At 40.4% G+C, this 27,013-nt stretch overlaps 1 protein-coding gene across 6 annotated transcripts in view; it reads left to right on the top strand.

Moving 5' to 3' along the window:
• Positions 1–27,013, top strand: part of TNS3 (tensin 3) — a 413,597-nt gene that overhangs the window by 180,860 nt on the left and 205,724 nt on the right. For all 6 annotated transcript variants that reach the window (XM_050937640.1, XM_050937639.1, XM_050937643.1 and 3 more), the window contains one exon: positions 20,708–20,746. In XM_050937640.1, coding sequence (XP_050793597.1) covers positions 20,708–20,746 — 39 coding nt within the window. The remainder of the gene's footprint in view (positions 1–20,707; positions 20,747–27,013) is intronic.

The following is a 27,013-nucleotide window of genomic DNA, read 5'->3' as shown; positions in this document are numbered from 1 at the left end:
CCACAGGATTCTTTGCTGCTTTAAAACACCAGTAATTTGAACTTGAAGATTCAAACTAGACAATCCTTTCAATATACCCTCACTGAGTTTTAACTGTCATTAATTTATTATTATTTTAAAATAACTTTTCTTTAAGAGCAGGTTAAACTGAAAATAAATTCGGTTTAGCCTCATTTGGAATGTACAGATGGTCCGTGTTTTCATTTACTCCATATATGCAATTGTTATCAGGTCAGATTAAAGCTATTAACAGCAGAATTGTGTGAAACATGGAGGTTTTGCGTCTCAAAAATTTGTGTGACATTTTCCGTTGTTTTCAATACTCATGGGTTCAGCCCCTTCTTTTGCCTATGCTACATTTTTTAGGTTTGAGGTTAGAATGAATCCAAAACTCAGATGAAGGCTTGCCCAAAGTTGTTAAGCGAAAGCCACATGAAACTCTGACTTTTGAATGGTCTCAACAGGATTCCATCAATCAGAACAAATTCAATGAGGTTTACAAACTTTAAGGGCTTTTACCCTGTGGTTTGGAGTTTATTACAAATATAAAACCAGGTTAGAATTTAAAGATTTTGGGATTGAGTGAGAAATTATGTTTATTTCTTATTGGGCATAAACTCAGATGATTACAAAATTTTAGTCCAGCTGTAAATGGTCTTTGGATTTTGCAAGGCTGCCCCTAGAAGTGATTCTGAAAGGTAATACTAGATTCCACTATCTGCAAAATGTTTTGTCCTCCATTAGATTTAATGTCATTCTAATGAACTGTTCTGGCTGACCACAAACTGTCGGCAATAGAGTGACATAATGATTTGAAAAGGCTTTCTATGGGCATAAAGACTGTATTGTTAAATGAGCAGATATGCCATGCTGGGGTTGTTCATTGGACAGTTGGTTGCTGTGCTTTCCTCAGATTGAAAAAAACATTTTAAAGCAGATTATGGTTAGATAAAAAATAAGTTTTAATCTCACTTTTTAAGACAGTAGGTGGCTGTTTTGTGTAAAGGCCTAACCAGTAAATGTACAATTTCTTGGCTTTTTATCAGCAAAACAATACCACCTTCCTAAATCCCATAGCTGGGGAGAAAAGAGTCATAACTGCATGGTTTCTTTTTTCTTCATGTAAATTTAAGTATATTACTTGAATTTACTTTTCTCCAACATGAAGGATCTGACGTCAACACCTACACATTTTCTCTGTCTGAAAACTGCTTTGTTTTGGTGAATTAGGGGAAGATCTCCTCCTTGACCCTTCTGTTTTCTGTCCTACTCTAATCCACTCTGTATAGACATGGGAGACCTAACACAAGCTTCCCTCATGAAGCAGGAATCCTTTATCACAGGGAAAAAGAGAATTTGTCAACCTTATAAAGGGCATCATGTGGGATCAAAGAAGGCAGGAATGATGTGTTTCACATTGATGTTGCCTAGAACAATCACTTAGGGCATGCTGTAACCCATGTCACATTTGAATCCTGGTTTCTAGCGATGAATACCTTGGATCTCTCTGCCAGCCACTCCCTTTGCTATTTTTTTTTAAGAGCGGCTTGCTCTTACAGTAAACTTATACTCATAGCTTTACTCATGAGTTTTTATTACCATTCTTAAGGCCAAAGAGAGAACCTCAGCTTCTTGAAGAGCAATGGGGACAGTAACTGGGCCATTGCCCTTGTGAAAATCATCCTATAGTTATCTACAGCAATAGACCCTATCCTATGGTAAGCTGTAGCATTTGGACCATTACTGTGTTATATAGTAGACTTTTTTTTTAAATGAAGGTGAACATAACAAGCTACTGGGGGACTCCATCACAACCTGGACAATATTCTGGACAGGGTATGAGGTTGAGGGCTGAGGGACTTGAAACACTCAAACAGTCCAAATAACTTTCAGAATTATATTGTGTGGGAATGTCTTACCACTTTCATGAAAGGAGATCAAAGCAGTACTCTAAAGAAAACATGAGTAATGACATTGTTGGGAAGTACTGGCAGACAAAGAATACTGCACGTGTATGAAGCTATAAATACACATCCAGTGATTTCAATAAACACCATGAGATTTACAGCTTGTAAGATTCCCGTTATCAGAAGTCTGAGCTGTACATTTAGCCTTATCAGTGTTTACTTGTACTTTTCTGTATCGTAACACAGGATTTTAATAATAATTTTATATACTTTTTACTATTTTTTTCTAAGGGGCTGCTCCCCTTATCTTCCCATAGTGTTTTAAGTTTTGCACAAAAATGTAAAAATGTAGTACAGTTAAAACATGCAAACACAGTGAAAACAAACAGTGTTTATGGAGAGAACTATTAAAAAAAACCATATCCATAACCCTCTGTCCCAAACCCTCCTATGTCTCTTTTGTGACATTCACATTCTTTTGAAAAACTTGAGGAGTTACAAACTGACACATTTAAACATATAAAACTTAATGCCAAGACTTTCATGGGATATAGCATTGTTGGATGCTGAAATTATGACACTGGAAATGACTGAATTAATCAACAAACTTCTGCCCTTTTTAATATTACAATCCTGACGTCACGCCATTTTTCAGCCATATTACTTTGGGCTGTGAACTCATTTTGTAAAATGAGCAACACCTGAATCAGGATACTCCATGGTGTTGGAGAGAGTGGTGCTGGTAACTTAATACAGGATATGCTTCCTTCTGAGCCCACTAGTGCTGCAGCACGAGGTTAAGGGCACCATGCTGTGGGAGATCATTGGGATGAGATGTAAAACATTAGAAATGGGGCCTGATTGCACATAGTCATTAGTCCTCCCATAGCGTTCTTCTCAAGAGAAGCAATGTTAGCACTGGTGTCCATACTCATTGCCTATGAACAACTATTTTTATTTCCCTCTAATGCCTGGTTCAGTTTCAACTGAATAATTGTTCTTTGCTTCCTTTCTTAAACTGATGTGTAGTACTGTTAATCAGCGATTGCATTCTACCCCAGAGATGGCTGCATTTCAATGATGGGAGATTTTAGTCCTCAATCTTGCAAGCTGGTCTGTGCTTTGGACCACCCAAAGAAATGATAAGTTCTGTAACAATATAAGGCTTTATGATGTATTTTACTGGATATGGTATTTTCAATGACATTGAATTGAATGACATTCAATGAAATTTTCACTTAATTCGATTAGGGACATTAACACAGCTACTGTGTACATAACATTACATCTTAACAAAAAGGACAAGTCAGAGATCTATAGAGTCCCTTATACAGATGCTGTGTTGTAACAGGAATATTGTATAATATCTAGTTTTTATGGAAGGATTAAAATAATAAATAAAGGTGAAAAGACTCGTAGCTCAATGTAAGGCTGAACTTTTAACTTGTGACCTGCAAGAGAGGATGAAAGCTGTCTCTGTAAATACTATTTAGAGTTTGCTTTAACACATATTTCTTTTCCTCTCATCTGGAATGATCAATTCTGTCATATATCAGATTTGGTCATTTAAACCACTGGTTCATAACAGGTGGACCCAGGACAGTTCTAAGTTCATCCCCAGTACATAATAAATATTTGTTTGCTCCATCAAATCAATTGTACAATATTTTACAGTGATGGGAGTAGGCAAAACATTTTAGAACTATATTTTCAGCAGGCCTCTAAAAATGCCTCTTCAAAATTTCTTGGGGCACATGTGCACTCACACAAAACCCCAGTATTTCTGTGATCACACCAGGAAATTTTATGTGCAAAGGCTGATCTGCAAATTAAAAGAATATGCTTAGAATTTTTCTCTGTCTGTTTCTGTAAGTCCTATGTAAAGGTGACCTTTTAATAACTATAGAAACCAATGATGGAAGAACTTGAGCTTTGGCAGTGCAGTTGGGGGAAGCACCCTGTGTTTCAAAGGCCTGATCCAATTCCAGGTGGAAGACAATGGCAGTCTCTTCACCTCTTCTCTTGTGCAAGCTGACATATAACTAGATAGGAAGGGCAAGAAAAACTCTTTCACGTGTTCTGTGGAAGCTGAAGGGGAGAACTATCATGGAACAGACTGGGCATCTTTCCTTGCATTGTTGGATGGGAAGATCAGAAGAGTTTTCTTTGTTGATGAGCATTCCTGCATCAGAGTAGATGGAAGAGAGTAGATGAAGGGATCTGCTGCTACCAGCCCAGAATGGAGGTAATTTTTTGTGCCTCTGTTGTAACTGTGAGTTCAGCAGGTGCATACACTATAAGTGAGAATTTTGCTCCATCTCTTTCAAGTATAGAAATAATAGGTTTTACCTAAAGATATCAAGCTGGGCATTCATTTGCCTTTTCTGGCTCCAGTTCAACAAGGCACTTAAGCACATGCCCCAATGTCAGTGGGACCTTTTGCCTTGTTTGAAGTGTGACATGCATTTAAGTATATTGCTGAATCCAGGCTTCTCATGCTATGCCATTTTTTGTTACGTTGTTGGCAGAAATCCTATAGCAGTAATTTTAGGAGAGTAAAATAATTTAACCATGTCAATGCCACTGAATGCACTGCACAGGTAGGGGCAAACACAGTTCCAGTCTTGTCCAGCCTACTTGGTACATCAACGGTTTGGAATAAAAGAATCATAGAAATGTAGGGTTGCATGGGACCTCAAGAGGTCATCAAGTCCAACCCTCTGCAACTGAGGCAGGATCAAACAAATCTAGAAGAATGCTGACATTCTAGGGCAACATGGTGACTGTAACAGAGCCCAGCAAATGTGATCAATTTAGAAATGATACCAACAATATTATTCAGTCAATGCTTCAGTCTTTCTGCTCGGCATTACTTTTCTGTATCCCACTCTCCTCCCTTAAAGATTGCATTTGAAACAGAGTTACCTGACTATAATGAGAATTAAAATGTGCCCCAATTTCCTGAGGTAAATATTGATCCAAGGTAAAAGTGTAGGACCAGTGTCACTTGGTGCTCTACTCACTGGTAAGGGTGCCTCCATCTGGTTCTGTCTGGGGATTAGCTATGCCAGTCTGACGACTCTCCTGCAGTTGTTCACTCTGTCACTCTCCCCATCTCGCTTGCTTGGGACTCGACTGCTCTCGCTTCATGGCTTGGACCTCCAGCCAGGTCAGAGTAGTCCTTCCCTTCTGGCGTGTCAAAGTCTCTCAGGACTTACTGTCCCAGTCATTCCTCTCACTGCCCCTTAATGGTGCCACTGCCCAGTGATTGGTAGAGGATATGCCAGATATGCACATAGAGGAGTTCTCCATGCACAGATTATTGTTGTTTGTACTAGAAAAGCCCTTAGAGGCTAGTATCATGCTTGGGGTCCCCGGGGGCTAAGTGCTATGCGAACACATACTGAGACATAGCGCCTGCCCTAGAGTTTATAATCTGAGAGACAGAGTGGAAGGAGGAACAGAGCCACAGAGAGGTGAAGTGACAAACAACAGGTCAGTGGCAGAGTTACCAGTAGAACTAAGGTCTCCTTAATCTCAATTCAATGCTCTATCCATCAGACCATGCTGTCTTCCCTTCCCTATGTGAAGTGGGGGAGTGGCTCAGTCACCTTCTTAGCATCGACCCCCCACTTGGGTTTGATGGAGATTCTCTGTGAGGTTCAAAGTGGGAAGGGCCAGGGGATGCATATCATCTCTCTACCATCTGTGTAGGCCTTACCTGGAAAGGAACTATATCCTTGGGCTGTGTTGTATTCTCTTTTCTGCATAACCCAAGGAGGGGCCCCTGAGCAGCCATAGCTAGAACCATGTCACCAAGGAGCCTGGATGTGGGGCAGGCTGCATCTTTTTCTGAATGGGGTAAATCCTATTCTCTTATTGAATAATGGGGGGAACTTCCACAAGGAGATCCTCACGGGGATTTTTCTCCCTGGAGCATCCCATCTTCCTTAGATTTCTACTCCAGAGGAATAGCTTTTAAAGGTAAATCTTTCCATATGGTAAACAGATTGTGTCATCAAAGGCATGAACCCCTCTTTTACTGTCATTCTCTTCACAATAAAAATATAGGACTGGGGAAGTGTGGAGTTGGATGATATAAGTGAAAACAAAACTAAATTTCATCTCTGAAAGTGTTTTGTAAATTGGAAGCACCGGGTTGTGGATCTGATGGTGAACAGACTACATCTGGTGTATATTACGAGGAAGGGTGTTTTAACAGATTATTTATGTGGCCAATATTGCAGTGCTATTTAACCCCCACCTGCTTTAAAGTATTTCTATACCATGCCAATGGAAGTGACTTAAATGACAGCATTTGATGTTGTCCATGGGGATTGAACCCAGGATTTCTGGGTCTTAATGTATGTATCTGTCTACTGCCCGACATAAAGAACCGAAGATCGATAGCTCATAGGTTGCAGCAGACTTGTATATACGGTATTTAGAACTAGCCACTAGAGGCGGTGGGGGAAGCAACCCTGTGTAAGGTTGGGTTACAACTGCAAAATAGTGATGAATGTACTTGGAAGACAAGCATAAGACTTCTGTCAACAAGGGGAGTACAGCATACCTGCCTATAATGGGAAATTGAAAAGCATAGCATTTTCCGTTTGGCTTGAGTTCTTCTGTCTCCTCTCTGGTTTCCCTCTCCCATTAAAAGTACAATTAATCATTTTATATTTTTAACTTATCAAATCAGGAAAATAATCTGTTACTGATTTTAAATGAGTTATGAGACAAGTGAAGGTCCAGGTTCCAAAAACTATTTTCACTGCAGTCTATCATGGCAGGACTGATTCCTCCTCAAATTCTTTTGATACCACTTTAATAGTTGCGCCCATTGCAGCAATGGCAGTTGTGGCACTGATGTCCCTCACTGATATTGTAGCAACAAAAGTACTGAGATTTTGGAAGCAGACCTGAGAGCCTGGGAAATCTCCCCAAAGTCTGAGTGTCAGGCTAAAATCCTGAGATAAGACAGGTCTGATGTACATCTGGTTTGTTTTCTCTCAAGAAAATTCAGTGTGTACTCGTATTTTATTCCCTTAAGGGAGGAAAACTTCCGTGGAACCATTTCCCTCCTTTCCAGAGCCCCTTCTGGTTGTGTGTAAGATCTGTTTGACTTTGTAAATGAAGCATGTTTTCTCATGGGGATTATACCAAAATAAATAAGTCTGTAATCCTAAAAGGATAACAGAGTTCACTGTGGAATGTGTATCTAATTAAGCTTTAAGAGGTCAGACCTGATACAAAGGAAGCAGAAGTGGAGGCTCTCAACAAAAGTAAATACAATTGACAAAAAAGTGGATTTGTTTTTTTGTTTTCACTCTTCTGAAGAAAAAAATCCAACAAAACCCAAGATATTCTGAATAAAAATGTGCATGTATATAACATGTTTTGCCCAAGCATCTCAAACCTTTACAAATCTTGCATTGATTAAGCCTCCCAAAGCTCTTTTTTGGGTGTAATAGTAGTATACCCCTCGCTCAGATGGGCAAACTAAGTCACAGATAGGATTAATCTCTTGCCCAAAGTCACACAGGTTAGTGGGAGAGTCAAGAAAAATATAAGGGTCCTGGACCCTGTCACTGGCTCTAATCACTATATGCTCTCCCAAGACTTCATTTTAGGTTCTTGTAAATATTTCTTTGCCTCTGGACTCTTTTGGGGCATAGCCAATTATCTGAGTTCGAGAGCTAGCTGGCATAGAAAATGCTGACCTGTCATTACCTGTCTCTGATTAACTGGAGAGCTCCTCCATTACTGCATCCAGGAATCCTTATAGGTTTTGGTAGCTCGGTACCAAATCTCTTCCCCTGTGCATGGCCCTTGAGAGAATTGTAGGTGGACTTTGATTTATGTAACAAGAAACTTCTTTTCTTTCCTTTTGCAAGCTGACATGTTCACAGTTTTCTTTTTGGGGTTTCTCAATATAGGCCAAGTGTGTGACCTTGCCAAATCAAACAAGACACTGTGGAGAGAAAAACCAAGCTTCCAGGTGGCAGAAAAATGTGAACAATACGTTTTTATTTCTTAGAACAGACACATTCCAGGTTGTTAGTGAGGGTCTCTCTTCCAACAGTTCCAATGATTTAATATTAAACAACTCTTTCTATTGCCTCATGGGAGTTTTTTGCACAGGAGTTTATGTGTATTTAAATGCACTGAAGTATAAAATGTCTTCTGAAGGAACGTAACTTTCTTTTTAAGATGCTAACGTAGGGCGCTGCTCTGTAATCCCAAATGAGGCAACAAGGAGTTTTGCTTGTGTCAGGAATGTAGGAACAGGCTCATGGCTTAGACATCATAATGCTCAGTGTCTATATGTGGCAGTGATTTCTACTTTCAAAGAGTTCTGCAAACGTTAACTAATCCTTCATGACACCTCTCTGAGGTAGGTAAGCACAGTATTATCCTCATTTTATCAGACAGAAAACTCTGAAGCAGAGAATTTAATAAGGCAACAGAAAAAGTCTCTGTCAGAGTTGGGTTTAGAACTCAAGAGTTTCTGGCTGTATTTCCTCAAACTTTCCTTTAGCAAATTTACTATAGAATTAGGCATCACAAAATGCAATGTATAAGACTGCATTTATTTGAAGGCCACTCTGATATGTTTTGGTTTCTAATTGCTTTTTGAAGGAGCTGTATAATGATTTTTGCTGGTTTTTACAGACACAGTCATGAACCCAGATGTGTTAAATCTGTTTTTGCCTAATTTTAATTTTATAAAATTCACTGAATTTCTTTTATCATCTTGAGAATTTAGTATGCTTAAAATTTCCATACACTAACTTGTTTTGGAAAATTCCCTTTAAAAATTATAATTTGCTGAGGAGAATTTTCATAGGAAGTGACAAACAGTTGAAGTGACCATAGGTCCAGATTGTACAAGGACAGGCTTTTTTTGCGTGTGATCTCCTAGTAACTCCTATGGGGACTTCTGAAATGTCTCAATCTTTATTTATTTCATCAATCACAATGGTTGGGTTTATATATGTGTGAGTGTCAATTAATCACAGTTAATTTAAGTGATTAACTTAAAATTAGTTATGATTTAAAAAAATAATTATAATTAATCACACTGTTAATAGAATACCAACTTAAACGTATTAAATATGTGTGGATGTTTTTCTACATTTTCAAATGTACAGTGCTCACTTTATATTATTATTTTTATTACAAATATTTGCACAGTAAAAATTATGAACAAAATAAATAGTATTTTTCATTTCATCTCATACAAGTACTGTAGTGCAATCTCTTTATCATGAAAGTGTAACTCACAAATGTAGATTTTTTTTTGTTACATAACTGCACTCAAAAACAAAACAACAGAAAACTTTATGGCCTACAAGTCCACTCAGTCCTACTTCTTGTTCAGCCAGTCGCTAACAAGTTTGTTTACATTTACAGAAGATAATGTTGCCTGCTTCTTATTTATAATGTCACCTCAAAGTGAGGACAGGCGTTCACATAGCACTTTTGTAGCTGGTGTTGCAAGGTATTTATATGCCAGATATGCTAAACATTCATATACCCCTTCAAACTTTGGCCACCATTCCAGAGGATGTGTTTCCATGCTGATGATGCTCATTAAAAAATAATGCATTAATTAAATTTGTGACTGAACTCCTTGGGGGGGGAATTGTATGTCTCTGCTCTGTTTTACCCGCTTTCTGCTATATATTTCATGTTATAGGCAGTCTCAAATAATGACCCTGCACATGTTAATTTTAAGAACAATTCCACAGCAGATTTGACAAAATGCAAAGAAGGTACTATGTGAGATTTCTAAAAATAGCCACAGCACTTGATCCAAGGTTTAAGAATCTGAAGCACTGTTTAAAATCTGAGTGGGACAAGGTGTGGTGCATGCTTTCAGAAGTCTTAAAAGAGCAACATTCCAATGTGGAAACTACAGAACCCAAACCACCAAAAGAGAAAGTCAGCCTTCTGCTGGTGGCATCTGACTCAGATGATGAAAATGAACATGCATTGTTCCGCTCTGCTTTGGATCATGTCCTCTGGAACATGTCCTCTGGAATGGTGGTTGAAGCATGAAGGGACATATGAATCATTACCTCATCTGGCATGTAAATATCTTGCAACACTGGCTACAACAGTGCCATGTGAACGCCTGTTCTCACTTTCAGGTGACATTGTAAACAAGAAGCAGGAAGCATTATCTCCTGCAAATTGTAACTAAACTTGTTTGTCTGAGCAATTGGCTGAAGTAGGACTGAGCCTCTAACGTTTTATATTGTTTTATTTTTGAATGCAGTTATTTTGTTGTACACAGTTGTACATTTGTAAGTTCAACTGTCATGATAAAGAGATTGCACTACAGTACTTGTATTAGGTGAATTGAAAAATACTATTTCTTTTGCTTTTTACAGTGCAAATATTTGTAATAAAAATAAATACAAACTGAGCACTGTACACTTTGTATTCAGTGTTGTAATTGAAATCAATATGTTTAAAAATGTAGAAAGCATCCAAAAATATTTAAATAAATGGTATTCTAGTGCTTAACAGCGCGATTTTGATCTTGATAAATTTTTTTAATTGTGTGATTAATCATGATTTTTTTAATTGCTTGACAGCCCATATATATATAAATTTTGTTCACTATTGCTGTACTGACTATAATGACTAGCATTTGCTATGTGTACTAGGAATAAACAGTCCAGTAGAATGAGTGTTAAGTGTGAAGTATTTGGAGGGAAAAGTTGAATGTGCTCTGAACACATTCTGAACAGAACAGCTCTGATAGTATCTATTGGCCATTGTGAATTCTAATAGCTCTTGTTCAGTGTTTCCTGGTAAACTCATTTAGAACACTACGCTACTAAAATAAAGCCTCCATTCTGAGAAATATGGATGTGTTTGAGTTAGAGGTTGGTAGTAGTACACATTTATTACAAGATGTACTTTTGTTGTTTTATGCTTATTTAGAGATCCTAAAAATGGGACCACAAAATGTCCTGGTTTTGAAAATGTAGTCACTGACAATAGCAGTATTTTAGGAGACGATACCGTTATTTTCAGACACTGAAGTGAAATCACACAGCCTTTCGGTCATTTTATCAAAGTGCTTTTTTCAAGGAATGTGAGTCAATAATAAACTCCAAGCAAAGAAAGTTAATGTGTTTCTGGAACTGTTAATAAATAAATAAAGGTTCTAAAACAATTCCATTAACTCTCGCCAAATCTAGTCTTTGCTGTCATTTCAGCAAAAAGTCAGCAGGCTCTTCTTACATCACTGTAATTCTGTAAGCTTTGCTAGACATAGCCCTATCAGAGTCCTATATTTTTCATTCCTTTCACTCTGCCTACCATCCTTTAAAAACAAATACTAATGTACTGAAACATACTGCCTCTTAGCAGGTCAAAGTGTTTTACTTGAACAAGAAATTTTGTCTATATTGTGCGTGGACTTTTATATACAATGAATAGGACCCTGTTGCAGTCATCCCACATCTACTGTAAAATTTTATAGCTTATATCTGTAATTTACTTGGGTGGTAGCTGTTGTTCAGAGTGAATGCTGCAATATAACTAAACAAATAAGGTGTGCAGATTTTCAAGGAAAGCATTGACTGATATTGGAGGTTGAAGCTTTGAAACCAAGCTCTGGAGCTGTCTGGCTCACTCTTTGTAGAAAGCTGTTTGTCTTAAAAGGCTTATAGAGGAGGCATAGCCACAAATTTTAAGAAGATCAAAATAGAGTACAGGTGGGATGGTGCACTTTATAAAAGGTAATGGTAGAATGCAAATATCGGATGTCCAAGCAAGTGATGCTGTAATGTGACAGAGGGGGGCACTATAGTACAGCTGTTAAAGCAAGCGGTAATGGACTTTTTCCTTTGTATGTGCACTGTAGAAAGCCAACAAATAACGACTTATCAGCTTTTTAAAGTTAATATATTTGTCATCTCAGGTGATGGCTGGTTACTGATTGCACACTGTTTCATGGCTCTGAGATAAAGAAATACTTACCCAAGGTTTCTCAGGAAATGTAAATAATTACTGGAGGCAGAATTTGTTGTTAAATTAATTCTTTGTTAAATATATTGTCGGCATCAATGCAAGACTTCTCAAAACTAAGGCCGTAGCTCAGGAAGGGGCTCCCTGTATTGTTTTCCCCTCTCATTCTCTGTGCAGTTGTGCTACAGCTGCCAAAATTTGGTCCAAAGCATGCCCATTTTTTCTAAGCTCCAGTGAGCTTGCAATTTTAAAGGGACGCTCTCAATAAAAAATCAGACTTCTGTCTACACTTGTGCTTTAGCAATTATAGTAAAGGTTATACTTTAAAAGACATGCGGGTAGATTCTGTTAGTTCTTTTAAGAGGGATCAATTCCTTACAGGCGGGGTTCCACCCCTTGTGTGCCACTTGGTGGCTTGAGGGTTGATTTGGGGACAGGTGGGAGGGGCATGGACCCCCTAGACTGGATTCCCAGGGAGTTCACTTTCTCCAGCACACTTGGAGGCAATATGACAGCTCCTGGAGTCTGTAGGGAAAGGCTTCCAGCCATCATCACTCATGCAATGCAACTATTCACTTCACCCCAGCACAGCCCTTTGTGATTAAGCCCTTTGACTTTTGTAGAGCTCTGGCTGCTTTGAGTGAAGGTGTTACATAAAATTGTATGTGCCTATGTCAGGCAGAAGGTCAGGGAGGCAGGAAAGCTGTCTTCCCTTCAAACAACTGGAATCTTACTCACGACAGTTTATTAACATCTTCCACCTGTTTAATATGCTTGCTCAGTTGGACAGAGAGGATTAGCAAAAGCCAGCAGCAGCCATGGTGAAATCTGCTGCGAAAAATATGCGTATGCATATCACTTAGTCCATAGACTGTCAAACTCAGGGGTCACAGAAAGGCTTCAGGTTGTGAAAGCCAGCTTCCACTTCCTTGGAGTTAGCTTGGGAGAGTTGGGGATGGTGGGCGGGGTGGTCCTGAGATTTTTCAGCTTTAATGGGGGTTCCTGGTACGGAAAAGTTTGAGAACCACTCTTTCCCAAGCAAAGGCTCAGCTATCCAGGCAAACGCCATTTCCACATTGAAGGAGAAAAAATATTCTAGGATGGAAGCTTTACAGGAGTTAAGAGACCTGAGTGGGTTTTGTTTGATGTAGTCAACTCTGCTTCTTTCTGCCTGGGTTGTTCACCATCCAGTGTGCATAGGACTTGACAACCTCCTTCATTTCTGCTGGTTACAATGTTGCATAAATTGAGTCTTACTTTTTAAAAGACTGTAATGAATACGGCTGTGCAGTGCTGTGGTACACTAGACCGCTTATGGGACTCAGCAGGGTGCCAGCTGCTCACAAATCAGAGGCAAATGGTATAGCTGCTTCAGCTGCGAGGCCCTAGCAGCACTAGCACAGGTAGATCCCAGTGAGCACTAAGTTACATGGCTAAGTGCAAGGGTATTTTACTAGAGCTGGCAAAGTAAATGTTCTAGGTATGGAGGCTTCAAGGTGCAACACTTCAGGTGAAACACATGCTGTTCCTAGCATGGCCACTTGGGGGCACTCCAGTAGAGAGTTCGGGCTCCTCAGAATGGACCTTAATATTATACAAGACAAAAGGGGACAAGAAGATCTGGACGACCTTGAAAACTGGAGAAATGGGATGACATTTAATAGTGCAAAGTGCAAAGTCATGCACTTAGGGACTAACAACAAGATTTTTTTCTATAAATTGGGGATGTATCACTTGGGAAGTGATAGAGGAGGAGAAAGACCGGGGTGTATTTGTTGATCATAGGATGACTATGAGCTGCCAATGTGATACAGCCATGAAAAAGGTTAATGCAGTCCTCAGATGCATCAGGTGAGGTATTTCCAACAGAGACAGGGAAGTGTTAGTATTATACACGGCACTGGTGAGACCTCATCTGGAATACTGTGTGCAATTCTGGTTTCTCATGTTGAGAAAGATTAATTCAAACTGGAACAGGTGCAGAGAAGGGGTAGTAAGATGATCTGAGGAATGGAAAACCTTCCTGATGAGAGGAAACTCAAAGAGCTTGGCTTGTGTAGCCTAACCAAAGTTTGAAGGGAGATATGATTGCTCTCTAAATACATCAGAGGGCTAAATACTAGGGAAGGAGAGGAATTATTTAAATTAAGCGTCGATGTTGACACAGGAACAAATGGATATAAACTGGCCATCAACAAGTTTAGGCTTGAAATTAGAAGAAGCTTTCTAACAATCAGAGGAGCGAAGTTCTGGAACAGCCTTCCAAAGGGAGTAGTGGGGCAAAAAATCTGATTGACTTCAGGACTGTACATGGTAAGTTTAAGTAGGGCATGATATGATGAGACTGCCTACGATGGCATGTAGCCGATCTGCAAATGCTAGTAGCAAATATCCCCAATGGCCGGTGATGGGACACTAGATAGGGAGGGCTCTGAATTAATACATAGAATTCTTTCCCAGATGTCTCGCTGCTGGGTCTTGCCATAATGCTCAAGGTTCAACTTCCTGACCCCAAATATGATGGTCAGGAATTTTCCTCTGAGTCAAGTTGGCAAAGACCCTGGGGGGTTTTGCTTTTTCCTGCAGCATAGAATATGGGTCACTTGGATGTTTAAACTAGTGTAAATGGTGGATTCTCTGTGACTTGATGCCTTTAAATCATGATTTGATGACTTCAGTAACTCAACCAGAGATTATGGGTCTATTACAGGAGTGCGTGGGCAAGGTTTTGTGACCTGCAGTGTGCAGGAGTTCAGACTAGATGATCATAGACTCATAGACTCTAGGACTGGAAGGGACCTCGAGAGGTCATCGAGTCTAGTCCCCTGCCCTCATGGCAGCACCAAATACTGTCTAGACCATCCCTAATAGACATTTATCTAACCTACTCTTAAATATCTGGAGATGGAGATTCCACAACTTCCCTAGGCAATCTATTCCAGTGTTTAACTACCCTGACAGTTAGGAACTTTTTCCTAATGTCCAACCTAAATCTCCCTTGCTGCAGTTTAAGCCCATTGCTTCTTCTTCTATCATTGGAGACTAAGGTGAACAAGTTTTCTCTCTCCTCCTGATGACACCCTTTTAGATACCTGAAAACTGCTATCATGTCCCCTCTCAGTCTTCTCTTTTCCAAACTAAACAAACCCAATTCCTTCAGCCTTCCTTCATAGGTCATGTTCTCAAGACCTTTAATCATTCTTGTTGCTTTTCTCTGGACTCTCTCCAATTTCTCCACATCTTTCTTGAAATGCGGTGCCCAGAACTGGACACAATACTCCAGTTGAGGCCTAACCAGCGCAGAGTAAAGCGGAAGAATGACTTCTCGTGTCTTGTTTACAACACACCTGTTAATGCATCCCAGAATCACGTTTGCTTTTTTTGCAACAGTATCACACTGTTGACTCATATTAAGCTTGTGGTCTACTATGACCCCTAGATCTCTTTCTGCCATACTCCTTCCTAGACAGTCTCTTCCCATTCTGTATGTATGAAACTGATTGTTCCTTCCTAAGTGGACCACTTTGCATTTATCTTTATTGAACTTCATCCTGTTTACCTCAGACCATTTCTCCAATTTGTCCAGATAATTTTGAATTTTGACCCTGTCCTCCAAAGCAGTTGCAATCCTTCCCAGTTTGGTATTGTCTGCAAACTTAATAAGCGTACTTTCTATGCCAACATCTAAATCATTGATGAAGATATTGAACAGAGCCGGTCCCAAAACAGACCCCTGCAGAACCCCACTTGTTATACCTTTCCAGCAGGATTGGAAGCCATTAATAACTACTCTCTGAGTACGGTTATCCAGCCAGTTATGCACCCATCTTATAGTAGCCCCATCTAAATTGTACTTTCCTAGTTTATCTATAAGAATATCACGCGAGACCGTATCAAATGCCTTACTAAAGTCTAGGTATATCACATCCACCGCTTCTCCCTTATCCACAAGGCTCGTTATCCTATCAAAGAATGCTATCAGATTAGTTTGACACGATTTGTTCTTTACAAATCCATGCTGGCTATTCCCTATCACCTTACCACCTTCCAAGTGTTTGCAGATGATTTATTTAATTACTTGCTCCATTATCTTCCCTGGCACAGAAGTTAAACTAACTGGTCTGTAGTTTCCTGGGTTGTTTTTATTTCCCTTTTTATAGATGGGCACTATATTTGCCCCCTTCCAGTCTTCTGGAATCTCCCCCGTCTCCCATGATTTCCCAAAGATAATAGCTAGAGGCTCAGATACCTCCTCTATTAACTCCTTGAGTATTCTAGGATGCATTTCATCAGGCCCTGGTGACTTGCAGGCATCTAACTTTTCTAAGTGATTTTTTACTTGCTTTTTTTTTATTTTATCTTCTAAACCTACCCTCTTCCCGTAAGCATTCACTGTATTAGACATTCCTTCAGACTTCTCAGTGAAGACCGAAACAAAGAAGTCATTAAGCATCTCTGCCATTTCCAAGTCTCCCGTTACTGTTTCCCCCTCCTCACTGAGCAGTGGGCCTACCCTGTCCTTGGTCTTCCTCTTGCTTCTAATGTATTGATAAAAAGTCTTCTTGTTTCCCTTTATTCCCATAGCTAGTTTGAGCTCATTTTGTGCCTTTGCCTTTCTAATCTTGCCTCTGCATTCCTGTTATTTGCCTATATTCATCCTTTGTAATCTGACCTAGTTTCCATTCTTTATATAACGCCTTTTTATTTTGTAGGTCACGCAAGATCTCGTAGTTAAGCCAAGGTGGTCTTTTGCCACATTTTCTATCTTTCCAAACCATCGGAATAGCTTGCTTTTGGGCCCTTAATAGCGTCCCTTTGAAAAACTGCCAATTCTCCTCAGTTGTTTTTCCCCTCAGTCTTGATTCCCATGGGACCTTACCTATCAGCTCTCTGAGCTTACCAAAATCCACCTTCCTGAAATCCATTGTCTCTATTTTGCTGTACTCCCTTCTACCCTTCCTTAGAATTGCAAACTCTATGATTTCATGATCACTTTCACCCAAGCTTCCTTCTACTTTCAAATTCTCAATGAGTTCCTCCCTATTTGTTAAAATCAAGTCTAGAACAGCTTCCCCCCAGTAGCTTTTTTAACTTTCTGAAATAAAAAGTTGTCTGCAATGCAGTCCAGGAACTTATTGGATAGTCTGTGCCCCGCGGTGTTATTTTCCCAACATATATCTGGATAGTTGAAGTACCCCATCACCACCAAATCTTGGGCTTTGGATGATTTTGTTAGTTGTTTGAAAAAAGCCTCATCCACCTCTTCCACCTGATTAGGTGGCCTGTAGTAGACTCCCAGCACGACATCACCCGTGTTTTTTACCCCTTTTAGCCTAACCCAGAGACTCTCAACACTTCCGTCTCCTATGTCCATCTCCAACTCAGTCCAAGTGTGTACATTTTTAATATATAAGGCAACACCTCCTCCCTTTTTCCCCTGTCTATCCTTCCTGAGCAATCTATACCCATCCACACCAACATTCCAGTCGTGTGTATTATCCCACCAAGTTTCAGTAATGCCAACAATGTCATAGTTGTATTTATTTATTAGCACTTCCAGTTCTTCCTACTTATTACCCATACTTCTTGCATTTGTATATAGGCATCTAAGATACTGGTTTGATCTTGCCTCCCAGCTTTGCCCTGACCCTCCTTTCTCTCTGCCATTATAGCCCGTGCTCCCTCCTGTTTCGAACCCATCTCCCAGGTCTTGTTCCCCACTTACCTGTGGGGTTTGCTCACCTGTCCCCGTCATGAGTGGTCCCTTCTGGCCTGAAAGTCTGAGTCTATTAAAGGCATTTAAGTAACTCACAGATTTCCAGGCCAGGATCAATATATCGTGTGTCTCATTGAGTGCCCCTCTGCATAGTCTCTTTGCTGCTTCAGCAGCAGGGGCAGCTAGTTATATGGGCCTGTGGTGCCCATGCTCCAGGAATATTCAGGGCCTGGGGGCCTGGCTCCACTAATGTTCGGGGCCGGGTCTCTCCCCTGTGCAGCAGTACTTCCTGAGCAGCTCCTGATAGCATGTGGCTCCAGATAGGTATAAGGTCCCCTGCAGTCTCTGCCTGCATAGAATTGTTATTTACAAGGATAACAGACCCAAAAGAAAGGGCTAACACCTGAATAGAACATACTGACCACTCCCCCAGTGACTCTGGTTCTTTGTCTGCAGTAACCTTCTTCTGGTTTCTGTCCTTTTAAGATACTGAGCTAGCTCCTGAGTTCTCTTCAGGCTCCTCTATACTCTGTCGCTTGCTGCTTCCTGCATAGACCTGAATCCAGATGTAATGTTTGCTACATACAGGCTGCTCTACATATGGCTCTGCACCTTTTCCTCCCTTGGTAGGGTTCCCACTCTGCATGCACCTCCTCAGCTTCTTTCCAACCTGCGTCCCTGCTCTGCCCTTCGCTCACCGTGCAGACAAGCCCATGTGGCTCCTACGTCACAATGCTGCTCTTCCATCCGCCCTCCAGCTCCCCTGCCCTGTTCTCAGCTTGTGTCACAGCCTCTGCAGCTCATCTTGCTCAGACCTCACAGGAATCAGGTATACTGTTGTGAAATTATAAACGCAGAATTAAAAGCAGAGCTGTCTGTGTATATTTGTTATTCAGGAAATAATGTAATACTCATCTGCCTCTAGAGCTCTGGCCTGTGCTGTGCCACAAGGATCCATCCTCTCCCCCATTTTGTTCAGCATCTATGAAAGCCACAACAAAAGAGTGTGAAAGTGCATGGACTAAAATGCCAGTGAATGTGAGAACTGGAAGACTGGATCGGAACCGTGTGCCATTTAGTCTAGTATTCTGTTTCCAACAGTAGCCAGCATAAGATGAACCCAGCTCTATATCAGCTCCACATCAGATGCAGGCAACACCATCTCTCACTTATACAGGGCCTTGGCTGACATCAGAAAGTTGGAGGATGATCAGGAATAATGTGTCATAGATTCATAGACTCTAGGACTGGAAGAGACCTCGAGAGGTCATCGAGTCAAGTCTCTTCCCTCATGGCAGGACCAAATACTGTCTAGACCATCCCAGATAGACATTTATCTAACCTACTCTTAAATATCTCCAGAGACAGGGATTCCACAACCTCCCTAGGCAATTTATTCCAGTGTTTTACTACTCTGACCATTAGGAACTTTTTCCTAATGTCCAACCTAAACCTCCCTTGCTGCAGTTTAATCCCATTGCTTCTTGTTCTATCCTTAGAGGCTAAAGTGAACAAATTTTCTCCCTCCTCCTGATGACACTCCTTTAGATACGTGAAAACTGCTATCATGTCCCCTCTCAGTCTTCTCTTTTTCAGACTAAACAAACCCACTTCTTTCAGCCTTCCTTCATAGGTCATGTTCTCAAGACCTTTAATCATTCTCGTTTAATCTTCTCTGTACCCTCTCCAATTTCTCCACAGCTTTCTTGAAATGCGGTGCCTTGAAATGGACACAATACTCCAGTTGAGGCCTAACCAGCGCAGAATAGAGCGGAAGGATAACTTCTTGTTTCTTGCTCACAACACACCTATTAATGCATCCCAGAATCATGTTTGCTTTTTCTGCAACAGCATCACTGTGGACTCATATTTACCTTGTGGCCCACTATAACCCCTATACCCCTTTCTGCCGTACTCCTTCCTAGACAGTCTCTTCCCATTCTGTATATGTGAAACTGATTGTTCCTTCCTTAGTGGAGCACTTTGCATTTGTCTTTATTAAACTTCATCCTATTTACCTCAGACCATTTCTCCAATTTGTCCAGATAATTTTGAATTATGACCCTATCCTCCAAAGCAGTTGCAGTCCTTCCCAGTTTGGAATCATCTGCAAACTTAATAAGCGTACTTTCTAAGCCAATATCTAAGTCATTGATGAAGAAATTGAACAGAGACAGTCCCAAAACAGACCCCTGCAGAACCCCACTTGTTATACCTTTCCAGCAGGATTGGGAACCATTAATAACTACTACTACTTTAGTAGCATCATCTAAGTTGTATTTGCTTAGTTTATTGATAAGAATATCATGCAAAACTGTATTAAATGCCGTACCAAAGACTAGGTATACCATATCCGCTGCTTCTCCCTTATCCACAAGACTCGTTATCCTATCAAAGAAAGCTATCAGATTGATTTGACATGATTTTTTCTTTACAAATCCATGCTGGCTATTCTCTATCACCTTATCACCTTCCAGGTGTTTGCAGATGATTTCCTTAATTACTTGCTCCATTATCTTTCCTGGCACAGAAGTTAAACTAATTGGTCTGTAGTTTCCATAAAGCTTCCTATTGGTGTCCTCCCCAACAGAAGGGATAAGTAATAGAAGTAGCCTTTATATAGCTATAGAAAGCCACTAAAAATTGTTTCCCATGACTGATAGTATAGTCTGATGTGGTCACACTGTTCCTGGTTTTCCATCCATTTTGGTATTTAAATTATTGAACACGTCTTGTGTAACACGTATAGGCCATAGAATCCTTAATCTGAAGTGTTTAAACTTTAGTATAAGTGGAGCTGACGTACCAGTTCAGGTCAAGCTGACTTTCTGGTTTTGAACACTGTGGCAGATCCAAACTAGATCTCTTTTCTTTGCAATTAAGGAGAGTGTAATTTGTGTTTCCTGCCTTTGGCTGAGTCAAGCCGTATATGAAAATTTTCCTATAAATAAGATTCCTTGTTCTGGGCCTGATTTGGTGAGAACTTTCAACTTGCACTGCATTCAGTTGGATTTGAGGCCACTCAAAAGCTCATGGGATTGGGCCCTCAAAGAGAGAGAGATCTTATTTCTTTATTTTATTCTTTTTATTCCAGGTGGTGAAACCCTGCTTCCTGCCAATCAACTACGAACTGGTAAGTGAATCTGACAGTACTGATATCAATCAGGGGAGGGTGCAGTTAAAAGACCAGCAGAAGTATTCAGACCCACCCACACCTTACAATCATCTACCACTGTCCTGCTGCGTAAGGCTGGCCAAATCATTTCTCGCTTCTGTGCTTCAATTTAACCCTCTGTAACATGCTGATAATGATATTTACCCCTAATTGGGTAAAAAGCGTTGTAGAAGTGCTGCTTCATTATTCATTATTATTTCATTATAGTCAAATAGTTAAAGACTGAATTGGTGATTCATTGGGTCAGTTACCAAAGGCATTAATAAAAACTGAGTGAGGACTCTATTTGGCCCAATAATTTTATTTATGAGCTAATCCCCTGCTATGGTGTTGGAACTCTGCACAACATTGCTATAAAAATCGATAAAAGTATTGCAATAAAAAAGCAGCCCCTTCCTACCTTACATCTATAGCTTACAATATTAGTCTTACTGAACATCTGTCATGATACCCGCCATCATAAGACTACCTTTTAGTTGCTAGAATGCAGAATCAGGATGCTATTTTCTTTTGTATTTTTATGCATAATTGGAAAATTTGAAGGGGAAAAAAATCCCTTGTTGCTGTGTGTGTTAAAAATGTGAAGTGAATTGGAGTCACTTCTGAACTACCATCTGTATAATGGATTATCAATCACTAGCATCAGTGGGCTGACTGCTCTTGGGGATGTAAGTTTGCATGAGAAGTCAGTTTCTGTATGTCAGTCTGTGTGAGTGTGTATGTGCTTCTTATCTATTCGTATCTTTTGTTCTCCAAGCCTTTCTCAAATTGCTGAGCAAACCTGAAGGGTTGAGAGCCAAAACATGAACGCTGTAACATGCTCCTAAATCTCATACAGGCATAAGATTCAGGGATCCCCGGCTGTGCAGTTGGGGATCAAGAATCTCTCTGAATGCCTGGCTTTCCATTGATTTGTGTGTGTGCCTAATGGAGCAGCAGTTTAACATTTACTAGTGATGGCATGGAGGGCACTTTAATCCATGGTGGTACCTCTGAAAGGTGCCATGCCATCTTTAGGCAGTCCATTTCTCTGTAGTCCCTGGCCTAATGTAAGGCCTGTTGAAACCAATAAAAATTCTAAGCACAGTCTTTTGTGTCAGATTAATGGGATATGGAAGAAAGAGACTAAATGTGAGCTGGCGTCCCTTGTTTACACACAGTAAAGTGTTAACAGAAGTGATTTTTTTTCCTCCTCATAGTGGGCCTGGCTCATTATGCAATCCTATGTGAGGTGGATGAGATGGCACTGTAATCCGAAACTTTCCTGGTCCAAGCAAATGAGACAAATCGCAGTTTCTTCCATTTGTTCTGGTTATTAGCAATATTCCTGATCTCTTTGGGGTATGTTACCACTGACTTGCAAATTGGGCTTGCTCTACTAGATTCTCCCGATCCATATAGGTACAGGTATGACCTATATTAACTCATTCTCATCCTTGTTCCCTCTATGAAAGGGTGAGGGTATTGGGAAGCAGGGGACAGAACTTCTTAAGTCTGTTGGTTTGTATGAAATAATTAATTAGGACAAATATTTCGTCAAAGCAAGTCCCTCAAAGGATTTTGGAAACACTCCTCATAGTTTATAGTCTCTCTGAACATTAAGGCAAGTGACATACAAGCAGTTACCTCTCTGTTACCTCTCTATATAACTGTCATACCAGCTCAGTCTGCTTCTGTTTCAAGTGGACACAAAAGTGCAGTCTCGGAACAAAGGTAACTGTTACTGGTATTAGGCAGGTAGAAGATTCCGATTTTATTTGGATTAGGGGAGGTGAACACTCAGTGGGATTATTTAGACTGTAGACTCTTCAGGTCAGATACTTTCTTTTAATCTGTACAGCACCCAGGATGATGGGGCCCTAGGTGCTACCATAATACAAATAAGTAACGGACAACTTCTAAGATAATTCTCCAGTTAGTGGTACAAACATGAAACTGAACTCAGTGAAAAATAAAGATAGTTACAACACATACCTTGCAGCACAAGATCTTATCCAGTAATTTAGAAGTGATAAGATCTGCATCTTGCACTTGAAATGGAAACTGGTGAAGTCTATGATGGTTCTTAGATCCTGCAGGATTTTGCAGCACAATTTCAGATTTTTATAGTTCTGTTTCCTACACAAACAAGTTTTACCAATGCAGTAAACAATTCTGTTGTTTAGGAGGAGCAGAGCTGTCTACTTCATGTACTGATCCCAAGCTTTCCGTGATTTTTTTTTTAGGCATCCCGTTTTCAGATCACTTGGCAGAGATCCTAAACTTGAGATGTAATGAGTGAAAGGATGTAGTAGCCCATGTTTTGCCAATTTATGATTTGCCACTTAAACACAAACTTATCTGTATTTATTCCAAGATATGCAGTTTTTAGTAACACCATTTACTCCTGGGGGAATTCTGTGCCAAAAAATTAAAAATTCTGGGTACAATATTTTAAAATTCTGCATTATTCTGCAAATGTTGTCAAAATAACACTATATAATCACCCCAGTTTCAATTATTTTGGTAATTTATTTTAAAATACCTATCAGCAACTATGTCTAACAATACAGACACACAAAAATTCCCCTTGGGGTAGAGAGTTAAAGAAATCCCTATGACAACCCAGTTCCTGTTTTTCTGACTCCCCCCTCCACCTGAGTCCAGCTGGGGTACTGGAAACTCACACCCCAGAGAGCAGTTGGGTCCCAGACTAGCACGGAGTTCCCTGCATGCTGCCACCTCCTCCTTTTTTCTTCGGGGCATTCTGGGAACTGCAGCTGCTGGGAACCTGCCTTGTCTTCTACTTGTGAGCTGGGCTCTGCCGAGTCCAGCAGCCCCTAGTGGCAGCCAACATCTCTGCAACCCATTTCAGCGGGGAAAAAAGGAAATTTTGTGTGACCAACATTAATTTCTGCAAAATTCTGTATTGCACAGTGGCGCAGAATTCCCCCAGGATTAACCATTTGGTTCCCACATAGAGGTAATTAATTCATGGCTATAGTATAAATTATTAAATCCATCTAACTTAACATAGTTGTTGCCAGCATAATCCTCCTGGTGGTTTATACTGAGTACTGACATTCAATTCTCAGTGGCGTATTGGCTGATAGATTGTTGAAGCCCCAATGAAATTTACATACATTTTGTTTCTTCCGAATTTGGATTTTATTGAGTATTTTCATCTTGAATGTCTGTTTCCAAAGAAGCTCTTTCTGCCCGTTTCTCATAAATCAGGCATCTTGAAGCTTAGCAATGACATCAGGGCCTTCATGTATCAACTCACTGCAGCTGTTCAGAGTTTCAGGAGCTGAAATATAAGCCAGCTGTTGTTAGGTGTTCACATACTACTTGCTTTACATTGTCATTTCAGTTACTCTGATTTGAAAAGAGAGATTTTACTATAGCTCTTATAATCCAAGTCAAATGAAAATAATAAATCTTCTTTTATGCGCTTTATTTAATTGGATTAGATTTGACGCAATTGATTTTGCTTACATTTTTTAGGGACGTTATATAATGAATGGTAGGAATTAAAATTGATCTTGAGTGGTCTCGTATTTATTTGTTTATTTTGAAAATTAAATGTAGTTGAATTTTATTAAAAAAAAAGATTTAAAATTAAAAAAGAATCAGAAGGATGCATGGCCATATACATTATGGGTGAGAACTTTGCCCTTATTCTGGCCCATTTATATCGGGGGAAAGGAGCAGAGTAAAGGGACCCTTAAATCCCTAGTTGTAGCCGGGGGAGGATTCCCCAGCATAGGCACTGCCTTCTAAGAACCTCATGGCGATCCCCAGCATATAGACAAGAAGGGGATTAGGAGGTATGTGTTGGGGATGGGTCCACAGCATGTAGCATTGCAGAGGTTCTGTGCAGTGCTGCGACCTACAAAGCAGCCATAATTAAGATAAGCCACCAGCCTCTCCATCCTTGGAAGCAGCTCAGGATTGGGATGGTGCAAAGGTGGCATAAAGCCACCATAGCTCCCCCTTTCCCTGTGCTGTGAGTTCTGTTCTTCAGTACCTCTTAGAGCCTCTTAGCACAGCATTTTGCCCAATGCAAGGGTTCTGAACCAGTCTTTGAAGGGCAATTTGGCACCCAAATATGCAAGGGATCTGAAAATCCTACCTGAGCTGTGCTGGTGCACTGGTGCAATCTTACCTGAGTGTAATGTCTCAGTGGTTAAGCTGTTATGCAGAGGTTTTGTTCGGTTGCTTTTAGGAAAGAGCATTGTGATGCAGAGTAATTGATTTAAAGGTTATGGACAATGAATATTGGTCAGGGAAGAAGTGAGAAAAGAATAGAAAGAGAAAGATGCCAATGAAAAGAAAATAAATTAAAAATCAAAATGGTACCAAGGAATAAGATGTTCTTCTGTGCTGCCTTTGAGAAGAGCTTGTGTTTAGTGTAGAGGGAAATCAGCAGTATAACCAAATGAACCGCTTTGACACAACAGTCAGTGGAATATATATTGAGCTACAGAATTGTTGTATGTTCTTGTGTATGTCCAAGTCCAGGAATTGGTAACCTGTCTGGCTGTGAAGGTTCTTGGGGTGCCCAGGACAGAGATTCACCTTTCTTCCCCCTGCCTTCAGCAAGAGGGAAACTCGCTGGTGCTTAAGTGGATGCTAGCTCCCTGACACCTCCAGCCTGTTAGCCACCCAAACAATCTCCTTTGGGCTCTGCCAGCCCTTCCTTTGACTTTCAGGTTAACAGTAGGTGTATCCCAGCCCCTGAGCCCCTTTGAAGGTTTCCCACTGTAGTATTCAGCCCCTTATCCACTGAACATCCATAGTAATAGCAGGTCTGCTATTGCCAAGGGCCAGTGTACACACCAGCTTCTTTGAGTCAGCCTAGGATCCACTTCTTGAACAATACCATAGCACTGAGTTATATTTATAGCGAAAACAATCATAAGTTTATGATCAAAATGGAGATTGTGAGTAAGGATAGTGGAAACAGAAGGGTTACGTATAAAACAAAATCATAACATGATTTCTAGAGACTCAACTTAACTTTAACAGGACTAAGCATCCAAGCTAAGTTCTCACCCCAAATGTCCTTTGCAGTGTTTCCAACCAAGGCATAGCTGGGATCCCATTTTCATGAATGTAAACATGCTGTCTGTTTACCTCCTTGGTGCAGAATAACAGGTTTTCTTTTTGTCTTCCCCTTACATTCCCCAAAAGTTCATTGTCTGCCTCCAGAGACAGGGCAGCTCTCTGTGGTTTCCTCTCCAGTATTTGGTCTCCCCCTTGGCCGGGCCGGCTCCAGGCACCAGCAGAGGAAGCACATGCCTGAGGTGGCACATGCTCAGGGGCAGCATTCCATCCATTCTTGGGGCGGCAGATTCCAAGCGGCTTTTTTTTTTTATGCTTTTGCAGTTCGGGCAGCTTTTTTTGTTTTTTTGTTTTTTGCTTGGGGCGGCAAAAATCATAGAGCCGGCCCTGTCCTGGGCTTCCCATCCCCCTTTTCACTTCACTTGTCAGTGGAGCTTCCATGGAACTAGCTTACAATGCTTAATCTGCATGTGAACGAATATACGTGAATTTTTCTGGCAGAAAACTGTTTATCAACTTTGCTTTAATGCAGACTATAAAACACATTTCCAGTATATGTACACAACCCCTTGCATGGTTTTGGTACATAAATTTTATGACACTATTCGTAACCAGTTTGACACGGCTTTCATTTAAGACCTCATCTGATATTCATTATGAATAAATATTATGAAAGTAGTGTGTTAAGTGTAGTGAGTTTGTGAGGCCTGTTAGGAGTTGCTGTTGCAGAACAGTGAACCATATGCCAGCTGGCACGAAAGGGCCTCTGGGTCACACTGGTCATTAATAACCATCTTGTCATCTTGCTTGAAGGAAATCTTATGATCTTCAGAAGGAAGTTACTGAACACTTGATGAACACTGAGGGTGGAATTTAGACTCCAGTGGTGTCCATATCACTCTGAATTAAGAATGCATTTATGTTCAGGTGGAGTTAGTTTGAAATGTGGGTTACTTGCTCAGAGGAGATGTACAGGGCTATTCTGGAGTTTAGAGCAAAGTTGATTCTGTCAAAGAATTCATTTCAGAATGGAGTTATTACCATTCCATAGCACAGCCCCTTCCCATGTTCAGCAGCGAGCCTTAGCCACAAGCAGAGATGATGCATGGGGGGATGGGGCATGCAGGGTCACATGCCCCCTCCCTCAGATTTGCTGCTTGGCTACTGAGCATGTTCACA

The sequence above is a fragment of the Gopherus flavomarginatus genome, chromosome 2 (assembly GCF_025201925.1).
Source record: "Gopherus flavomarginatus isolate rGopFla2 chromosome 2, rGopFla2.mat.asm, whole genome shotgun sequence".
Classification (NCBI taxonomy): domain Eukaryota; kingdom Metazoa; phylum Chordata; order Testudines; family Testudinidae; genus Gopherus; species Gopherus flavomarginatus.
Note: the sequence above shows the minus strand (reverse complement) of the source record. Positions and strands in the feature narration are given on the sequence as shown.